Source organism: Limulus polyphemus, unplaced genomic scaffold, assembly GCF_000517525.1.
Source record: "Limulus polyphemus unplaced genomic scaffold, Limulus_polyphemus-2.1.2 Scaffold3732, whole genome shotgun sequence".
Taxonomy (NCBI): domain Eukaryota; kingdom Metazoa; phylum Arthropoda; class Merostomata; order Xiphosura; family Limulidae; genus Limulus; species Limulus polyphemus.
Window position 1 is genome coordinate 79,857 of NW_013669342.1, and position 11,508 is coordinate 91,364.

At 30.7% G+C, this 11,508-nt stretch overlaps 1 protein-coding gene across 4 annotated transcripts in view; it reads right to left on the minus strand.

Moving 5' to 3' along the window:
• The window catches only part of LOC106469938 (C2 domain-containing protein 2-like), a 61,591-nt gene that overhangs the window by 41,998 nt on the left and 8,085 nt on the right, over window positions 1-11,508 (minus strand). For all 4 annotated transcript variants that reach the window (XM_022398513.1, XM_022398512.1, XM_022398511.1 and 1 more), the window contains exons 2-3: window positions 11,339-11,434; window positions 1,939-2,058 (exon numbers count right to left, since the gene is read on the minus strand). In XM_022398513.1, coding sequence (XP_022254221.1) covers window positions 1,939-2,058; window positions 11,339-11,434 — 216 coding nt within the window. The remainder of the gene's footprint in view (window positions 1-1,938; window positions 2,059-11,338; window positions 11,435-11,508) is intronic.

Consider the following 11,508-nt stretch of genomic DNA (forward strand, 5'->3'; position numbering starts at 1 on the left):
GTGGCCCCAAAGAAGAAACTTTTATCTGACCCACTTAACATTTCAAGTGAATTTCTAAAATCTATGAAAATTTGTATTCATTGTAAGAACACCATAAAATTTATTAAAGAAAATACAGTAGTGAACAGCATGAAAACAATATAATAGCTTGAAGGTTAACTAAGTGCTTTTCTCATGATTAAAATGAGCTATTTTATCGACTATAATTTCTCCACAAACAAAGAACATTATTCAATAGATAACCTCATAATGTGAATGTTAACTTGCTTCTATAAACCTCACAAAAATGAAAACAAAGAAGCTTTAAAGTATACAAGGTAGATGTGCATGTTTTTTGTTTAAATTTTATTTGAATGGTGATTTTCAAGTATAATATAAATGTACGTGCATAGCTAACAGATGCACAAGTAATACAGTATAACTGAAAAACTTTGTAGGTCAAAAAACTAGTACACTTTTGCTTGCATTCTTGTATATTTTTTCTTATCTGCACATTTTCACACAATGGAACTGCTTTGGACTCTAGAATCTTCTTTATTGTCTTACAGTATACTTAAATTGAATGGGTTTTTAGTACACAGGTACATGTATTAAAGTACAATGTAACACCTGAGATTACCTCCAACTAGTTTGGGGTAGATTTTGTACATGTTTTGTTAGACATTGGAAAAACACTACCACTAGAGGGCCCAGAGTCATAATGTTTGTTTTACTATTCTTTAAAAAATTAAGGTAATTAGTTACAAAAATAAAAAGGTTGAAAAGACATGTTTATAAAATCTACGTACATATGACAGACAAAAGAAGACAAACCTTCTAACCCTTTGCCCCCTCTAATTTGAAGTAATGAAGATATTTTTTTCCTATATTAAACAAGGATACTATATTCTTTTCTCATAAAACTCAACAAAACACTTTCAGGCATTTTGTAGTGTTATAAAAATATGTATAATTCTCTTCTGAAAATAGTTAAACAAGAGTATGTGAGATAATGTGTATTAACAGTGCACAAAAGAATAGGTGTAAAATGTGTGCAGGAAAATGGAAAGGTTGCTATTTTTGGAAAGCATCAAGTGCTGCTCATGACAGTTTAGATTTTGGAACTGCTACATTGGATAAAGAAAAACACATTTTAAACTGCAGAGAGCACATATAATCTGGTAAAATGAAAGTTTTACACACAGAATTTTGTAAAATCCATGCAAAGTATCTACATATGGAGGTATTCACTTTAGTACAGTTCATTAAATACTGACTTAACTTTAGTACAGTTCATTAAGTACTGACTTAACTTTAGTACAGTTCATTAAGTACTGACTTAACTTTAGTACTGTTCATTAAGTACTGACTTAACTTTAGTACAGTTCATTAAATACTGACTTAACTTTAGTACAGTTCATTAAATACTGACTTAAATATCCATATCTGCCAATAAGATAGCAATCTGCATTCACTAAATTTGCTTTTAAAAAGTCAGTAACAAATAGACATATCAATATATACTTATTATGTGGCTCACACGGTACTTAGAAAAAGGCACTTTACAATCTGGGATAGTTAACAGCTGAATCATTCTCACATTCTGTAAACTAACTTTTAAATATTGTGCTAGAAATAAGGCTTTTTTATAGTAACCATCATACACAAAGTCAAATTACAAGTGACATATTTCTAATTATTCCTGCAAATACTTGACTAGTATCACTTCCACAGAAAGTCTAAAAGTAATACCTCGCAAGATAATCTTATCCTGACACACAACGTATATATACACATACTAAAAATTTAGCAGCAAAATAATACTGTTCAATGTATAATGCAAATCTTTAATGACATATTTTCAGATATAGAGAAGAAATTATTCTCGTACATGCCAACAGATAGAACAGAGCCAAAATTAAGAATAATTTCTACTATGATATTCATATATCCACTGACTTTTCCTTCTAGCCTTTCTATGCTTAAGTCATAATGAACTGAAGTCATATCTTGTCCAATTTTGCGAGTAGTAAGAATTTTGAATCTCAGCCCTTCACTCTTCACTCGACATATGGTTATCTGTAAGTAAATAACATGTATTATTAATATCATGTTCTGATGGAACATACACTATTTGATTGTAACAAACATCAATGTAAGTACTGTCAGTACAATAGTAGATACTAAGCAATCTCTCATGTTGATTTCTAGCTTTGGTTTTGACAATATAGTGGCTGCAAATATGGTGAAAAAGAAAATCAAATTGCAAAGTTATACATTTTGGAATGAAATTATTATTCATTTAATCACATTTTGTGAAGTCTGAAGTTGTTTTTGTTTCAATTTTCATTTTTCAACACATACACCAATTAACCAAAGAAAGCAAGGCCAGATCTCATAAAATTAGAACAATGTATGCCAGGTCAATGCCCGATTATCTTATGTTTATACTTAAACTACTAGTTAACAAAATCTAATCTCAAGTTCTTAGAATACTTTTTCTCATACATTAATAAAAACAAGGGTGCCCTCTTTTTTAAATCCATTTCATGTTTAAAGTAGTGTAAATTATGCTATTAACAAACACACACAGACATAACGACTGCTGAACGTGTCCACCATCCCTTCTTCAACAACTGTGCTTCTACCAACACAACTGTGGCCTTAGTAGCTGTAGCTTACACATTTATAAAGTCTTTACTAGCTTAAGGAAAACACACACAAAGAAAATATGTATTTACAAACAACACTTTCAAATCCATCATGAAAAGAACCAAAAACATGCTTTTTTTCAGTAAAGATTTTTTAAATGAATTATTTATTGTGTTCTGTATTTAAGAATTATTAATTATAATTTGTTGAGATCGTAAACAATATTAGAATGAACTCTCATGAAGAAATGTTTTAGTGGTTTATACTTTCAAAGATTTATTTAAGTGAGGAATGGATATGTCATTAATCCTTAAAAGATATTATTTTATAAATTCATGCAATTAGTAGTGAAAAGAAAGCATTTTATTTACATATATAATAAAAGAATGTAGAACCTACCTTAACCACATTGTCTAGTGTATACAATATTATTTTAACTCAAATCTGAAATCATTCAGTTTTAAATGATTTATAACTATGTATATTGAACACATGTGAAAAAATTCAAGCATGTAATTATTTGAATAACAGTTGTTGAAGAAGGGATGGTGGACATGTTCAGCAGTCATTATGTCTGTGTGTTTATTATTTAGAAGTAAATTAATATTTACAGTTATGAACATTAATTCTGGTTGAACAAAATCTTGTATCTAGCAGAAAGCTTTTAAGAACTCAGCCAGTTGTTAAATCCTAAAACTTCTAGATCATTTAAATCAATAAAGATGTATTGTTACCAATTCAAAATGACAAAAATCTACATATCTATATATTTTTTATTGTAAACAAAAGCATCTACCATTCTAGATGAATTAAGAATACAATCTTTTTAATATTGGGTTTAAAAATAATTTGAAAAATAAGTGACATAATTCATATCTAAATATAAATTCTTAAAACTAAAGGTTTTAAATGCTATCAATGTCCCTTATTACAAGTATGTTAAAAGTAAGTAAAAACATATGTTTCAATTACTTTTAATGAAAATAATATTTAATTTAATCATTGTAAAAATTACAAGAGAACCATGTATACATAGGTATACTGAAAGTTAGGCTTTAACTTATAATTTACCGAGTTGTATATAAGATTATGTAGCTACATCTTTAGTGCCTTGTTATGCACTGTATCCATGAATAATAGTTTTGATCATTTAATCACTTTCAAATTTTACTCTGGTTATAGTTCAGAAACAATTGGGCATAATAATAAATAAATAAACTTTGTATTTATCAAAGAGAATAATCACATGCCCCTTGACTACCAGAAATAAGTTATCATAGCATGCTGGATCCACAGATTTAAAAAGATTGGTAAGTTTACCAGGAAAAAAGTGTAGTTAGGGTTACAACCTGTTATGTATTTTTCAAAACCTTTTCTTATTCAGTAATAAAATACAGCACTCTGTTTCAGGTAAAACTGGGATGTTAATTTTTCCTAGGATGCATCATTGTTTTTTAAACTTTTCAGTTTTTACTTGAATTATATATAAAGGTTGTCGTGATTGAAAAATAATCCAGTTTTTTTTTCTTGTATATTCTGCTGAAAAGTTCCCTGTACATGCAGAATATGCAACATTGTATGTGTAGCTAACTCTCCCACCTCTGCTGCTTCCAGTCATTCATCAACAACCAGTGAATGGCTTTTCTCCTGCACGTGTATGTCATAAGCTAATGTTGCCTATGATACAATGATACCTGCACACCTATTGTTAGAAGCAGAAACTAAGTATTGTTATATAAATATCATTGAAAAAATTTGTACAAGTGAAATATCCTTCCATTATGACACTTGAAACAGCTTTAACATGTATAGGTTAGAACTGAGTCAATACTGATGTTTAAAATGAAAAATCAGTTTAATTCCTGGAGTTGAATTTTATACACTGATTGATTTAAAATGGTATATAAAAATATCCTTAGGTTTATTTTCACTATTTCACACAAGTTTGTTTTATGGAAGTTTTAGGTAGTACAGGTATTTAACTTTTGTACAGTTCATTAAATACTGATTTAACTTTTGTACAGTTGGTTAAATACTGATTTAACTTTTGTACAGTTGATTAAATACTGATTTAACTTTTGTACAGTTGATTAAATACTGATTTAACTTTTGTACAGTTGGTTAAATACTGATTTAACTTTTGTACAGTTTATTAAATACTGATTTAACTTTTGTACAGTTGATTAAATACTGATTTAACTTTTGTACAGTTTATTAAATACTGACTGAACTTCTGTACAGTTCATTAAATACTAATGCATGCAGCTGAATATTAATCGTCAGTAATACAGTTTTATAGATCTGGACTCAAATAATATTAAACTTATGTGTATATCTTACAATCTTTGTTCCATTCATGCAACCAGTCCTTGAAAGCTACATATGGAGCTCTCACTAGTTCTGTGCTGAGAACAACTGACCCGAGTGTTCAGTTCTAATGCAGCTCTGGTTGAGCTAACCTGCTCATAAAACTGTACTATATTCTTAACAGATGTAGTTCATGGATACTTCAAACCCAGTATTTAAAAACCACATCACAACGCATGAATTTCTAATTTTAGCTAATGATTGATAATGACATAAGTAAGAAATAAATGGTAAAATTATACATCATACAAGACATTCACATTTTGTTGAGAATGACAAACCTTATAATTTGTTCTTATCCGATGTGAACAAACTTTACGGATTCCTCCACACGTTAGACAACAAAATATTTTCTAAAGGAATACAAGTGGTTGCAAGAGCATAATGATGAGGTTAGTGAGATGAAATCTGGATAATATGATCATGTAGCCAATAAGATGATGATAAGAGACTAACCACACGAGTGTATCTGTACCAGTCAATACAGGCAAGTAAATAGGGGTGTTGCAATCTGTGGTAGCAGTACGAGTATGACTGTCTAGTCCTTACTACTCCTAATTCTTTCACCACATATAGTATTTATGTGATAAGATTGGTTAAGGACTATTGCTCTTCAGCACAGTCTCCACTCCAAGAAGCTTTAATGACACATATTTAAGGTACATGTTGTCCCCTCCTCTTTACACACTTTCCAAAATCAATTAATCATGCACGGACGATGACTTCTGATGGCTTGTTTGAGCACAGATGTCCAAAAAAGGTATCTACAAATAGTATAGTATGAATGTACATTTGTACTTATTTCATACAAAAGAACACTATATTGACTTGGGCATGTGGCTGGATATCCTTTACTCTTGATAAAAGTAAAATGACGCACACTGGTTATCATAACATTAATTATTCTATTAACCTTGCATGGAAAGCTCTAGGATAGGTTAAAGAGAAAATAGATCTGAGCTTAGCTATTAAAAAGCCTCTAATAGCTTCTAGACAATTTATGTTTGCTAAAAATAAGACAAACAAGATTTCAGGTTACGTCCACAGAAATAGTGAGAAAAAATTTTACTGTGTAAGATGTGATTAGACCTCATATGGAATATTCTGTTCAGTTTTGGTTACCTTATTTAAGAAGGTATGTTGGATTGTCGGAGAGGGTTCAAAAAATGCCTATCAGGATTATTCCAGATTTGGATATAATGTGAAATCTTTTAAAATGTTTTCACTCTTTACAAAAATAGCTTTGGTTGAGGCTCTTAAGATTTTTAGAGATTTAAAATCCATAACTCCTGATGATGCTTTCAAAACAATTGAAGGCTGTAAGATTACAAGACACAAGATATGGAGAAGTGAGACATGACTCTCGTTAAAGCACGTTACTTTTCTAATACAGTAGTCACCTAATGCCTTCAAGAGTTTAAAATGAGACCAGATAAGTATTTGAAAATTAATGTTGGAGATAAGAAACAGGATAACTTGGATTAGGGTGTCAGTAGAAAATGGGGTAATCTAGATGGGTCAAGTGGCTCCTTGGAAATGAAAATATTTGATTGATTGGAGCCATACCTAGTTGCTGTCCAGACCATACAAAGATCATATTTCCTCACAGTATAGTGGTGTAAGTAAGTTAGCCTGATGATATGCAAAATTCATAGACACTTTTTAGAGGTTTAATTTATGTGTATACCTGTAGCCTGCAACCACCATAAATCCCTTAGAAAACCTTTTTGCAATGTGCATTGTATTATGTTTGAAATTTTATATCCCTGGTAAGATAATAACAAATTGCCATACTTTGTTACAGGTAGTTATGCACACATGCTTCATTCAGTGATACCATACTTTGTTACAGCTAGTTATGCACACATGCTTCATTCAGTGATACCATACTTTGTTACAGCTAGTTATGCACACATGCTTCATTCAGTGATACCATACTTTGTTACAGCTAGTTATGCACACATGCTTCATTCAGTGATACCATACTTTGTTACAGCTAGTTATGCACTCATGCTTCATTCAGTGATACCATACTTTGTTACAGGTAGTTATGCACATATGCTTCATTCAGTGATACATATTTGTCAAATCCCAGATGCTGCTCATACAGCTGGTCTTTCATTTGGCTTTGTGCTTTGGAAGAAAGTTTAGGGATACGGATTTAATGATGCTTCTGTTGACCCTACTCTGTGTGAATTATCCCGTTTATAGTTCTAAGAGAAGTTCCTATTGTACTTTAACAGCAATAAACATTGTGTTCTTCAGTTACATCTAATGAACTAATGGTTAATTTTCTTCACTACCTCCAGTATGTAACTGGTAGCCAATCATGGAGTAGCCTGTTTTTTTTTCCTGCTGGAATTACACCCTCCTCTGAAATTACACCAATACTGTTCAACATTACAGATAATGATTTCTTCCAAATGCTAAAATTTTCTGCCTAGCATGCTCTTAAATCATGAAATTGAAGATTCATATTAGAAAGTCAATTTATGTAATCAGAGAAATGTATGTGAATACCAGATACTTGAGCACATGAATCTCCAAAGAAAACCATAATTAGTGCATTATCCATTAAATCACAAGAAAAATCGTATTCTCACAGTTGGAAGTAAAAAAAAAACAAAGTGAATATATTGCTAAAAAAATACTGATCAATAAAAGTAATCCATAAAACAGAGAGAAAACACAACAGACATTTCATGATAATGGAGCTAAACTCTTGGAAAAAACCTGAAGACAGGTCCCCTGTACATTGACCCCCGAGAAAAGAAATTACAGTGCCATGTTACCTCTTATCTAAGGTATCTGAGTGTATACGACATATCAAGAGAAGCAATTACGTCTTTATACAATTCACTAGTTAGGCTTTACTTTGAATATTATGCACAGTTCAGTCTCCTCACATAATAAAGGATGTTAACTTGTTCAGATTAGGGTTGCTAAGGTGAATCCAAGTATATAAGGGTTATCTTGTGGGAAGAGATTAAGATCCCTACTACTTCTCCCTTTAAGAAAAGAAGGGTAAGCAGTAACTAAATTGAAGCTTACAAGATTATCCAGAGGATCAAGGACATTTTATTTCTTTGTGTATTTTGAAGACAACAGAATGTGGTGGTACATAATTCTGTGATTTGGAAAAGACAGTTAAAAGACAATTAAAACAGTTTTTTCTTACATGGTTATTAGCTTATGAAATGATTTACTATAAGCAGTAGTGCAGGCTCTCACGAAACAAGAGTTTAAGAGAAAAATTGATGATCTCCTGATAAATAAGGGGAGGGTTTAATTTCAACTTTGCATTTTCTTGGCAGTGGGTGTACAGGGACAGTCTTGAAGAAACTAATAGTCATCGATGTCTGTATGTTATGTTATCTGACCAAAAGATACAGGAGTATGATATTCCACCCTGCCCTGCAGTTCTATGTAAACATTGATTTATTTGAGACAGAGATGCTACTGGTTTGTAAACAACTTTAGTGTATGAAGTTTCTACTGCCTTACGTTTTAAAGCACACTCTATCAAGGGAAAGCCACTGATATAGTGAAATGGATCATAGCTTGCTCTATACATCAACAAAACATTCATATGCAAATCAAAGGAAGTACCTAGCCTTTCATTCAAAAACCCAAGAGGAATCACATACATGGTTAACTCTTTCAAAAAAAAAATTAATTATGTTAAAATGTAAACCAAGTCAAATATATATGTACAAATACATACGCATGGCTTTGATAGATATAATAGGTAGTTAGCTAATTTAATCTACTTTATATATATATATATAAGTTACTTTTTCTTACAGGAAAACCAAATATCTATTCACTCTTTCAAGATGAAACCTCTGAGTTAATTTGATAAATTTCAGCTTAGATCATCTTCCAACTTCAAAGACACTAAACAATCCTAATTTCGAGTTCCTACATCAACCTAAAAATATCTTCTGTACTTTGAACTATTGATTATCAGTAAAAGAAAGTCTATAATAAATACAAATACTTGTGTTATTGGGAGGTTGTCGGTCCACATGAGTTTAATGTTTTTTATTTGTGATAAAGCTGAATACTTTGTTATAGAAAAAGTGTAAAACAGGTCATATATTCAAATGTAAATCTGCACTTCCCTGTCAATGTAAGGCAAGTTTTGAAGCTATTTAAAGTTTTCTGGGTTCTTCTGCTATTATGATCAGAATTTTAATGTTTCTTGTGTTTATAAACCTATCTAGCTGAATTATAGACAGCACAGACTAATTTACCCATTTATTTTTTAATAAATGTCTCTAAATATATTTATTCAATTAATAGTTTTACTGCTACTAATTTTATGTTGTTTTTTTCTTCAGTAACATATGTTTATACTATTTTCAAACAAGCAAACACATGGAGAGGTGTGGATAATAATTTATCTTTTTACCTTAGTCACAGTTGCTAACCAAGTTCAACTCCATTCATCAAGTCTCACCATATACCGATCATGTTCTAATTTTATTCTCAACCCAGCTGTTTTATATCTATGTTTGTAATGAAGTCTACCTTTTAGCTGTTTATTATTCGAACATAGGAATTATCCATGCAATCCATATACACCTTTTATAGATATTGTCTAAGCATATCTATACACAATAATATTCACAGATCCATATGGTTGTTGGTTACAGAGCCCTGTTAACATAAGATTGAAAATTTTTAAAGAAGAATGCAAACAATATTGGAATTAGTCTTGTTAATTACTACTGATGTCACCTGTGTAGTGTTACTCTAAACCTTAAATTTACAGATTTGTATTTTATAATGTTTACTACCAATGAGGTTTACATTGCATCATATATTTAGGGGATCTTATGTTTTTATCTGTTACAACACTGAATATAAATAACTGATTAAAACAATTAAATAAATTTACTCATTCTATATTTAAAGAAATTAATTAGAGTAACACATTAACAGCATAAAATGTTCATGATTTGGTGTTTTCTTAGCGGCAACAGAAGAATGAACAGTGATAGAAAAGCTTCACAAAATGAAATACTTTACAGAGGTTTAATAAGTCACTTACTACATACTGCAAGTATGACTAATACCACATACTGCAAGTATGACTAGTACTACATACTACATACTGCAAGTATGACTAATACTAAATACTACATACTGCAAGTATGACTAATACTACATACTGCAAGTCTGACTAATACTATATACTGCAAGAATGACTAATACTACATACTGCAAGTATGACTAATACTACATACTGTAAGTATGACTAGTACTACATACTGTAAGTATGACTAATACTAAATACTACATACTGCAAGTATGACTAATACTACACACTGCAAGTATGACTAATACTACATATTGCAAGTATGAATAATACTAGATACTACATACTTCAAGTATGACTAATATTAAATACTACATACTGCAAGTATGACTAATACTAAATACTACATACTATAAGTATGACTAATACTACATACTGCAAGTATGACTAATACTACGTAATTCAAGTATGACTAGTACTACATACTGCAAGTATGACTAATACTACGTACTTCAAGTATGACTAATACTATGTACTGCAAGTATGAATGATACTACATACTACAAGTATGACTAATACTATGTACTGCAAGCATGCCTAATACTATATACTCCATACTGCAAGTATGACTAATACTAAAAGGAGCTGGCAACAGAATTTTAAAGATACAAACACATTTCACAAGCTCTTTAGCCTTAATACTCGTAAGTATACTGAGCCCACCCCCAAGTGGCTCAGCAGGAAGTCTGCACACTTATAATGATAAAAATTGGGTTTCTATTCCCAAGTGAGCAGATAACTCATTGTGTAGCTTTATGCTTAACAAGAGAAAAACAGTATCCTGAGCAATCGACACTTCATTCTTATTCTTCAAGGAAAAGACACAAATAAATATATTACTTTTAATTTAGGCAAATAATTCGGACATTATGGCCAATGCTATGGGTACTTCTCTAAATGACAGAATTGTTTAAATGATTAAGACATCTCAGACTTACATTACAACTACACTGAGCAAATTAAGAAATTTTTAATTTCCAGCCTTTTGCTAAAGAGTAAAATACCTTTCAAAGTTGGACCCATCCAAACTCTGCACAAGTAAATACCAAAATGTTTACTCTTCAAACCAGTGCTAAGCAATTAAATGGTTTCAAATACACATAAAAAGGTTTCACAATATAATATTACTTTCTTTTTCTTAATTTATAAATATTCAGTGAAATAAGTTGTACTGATTTTATATTCAAATAGTGAAAACATTGCTATGATAGCACAAACAATTCCAAATAAACATACAATATTATTGTTCAGTTCTGGAGAGGTAGATAGGTCAGTCAACTTTGGAGGAAGACTTCCAGGTTGAAAATTCTCAAATTCTACAAGAACACCATTCTAGAAATAAAACAAATACAATAATGTAATTCTTGTATCAGTGTAACAGTTAAATTTCTTTATATCTCATGTTT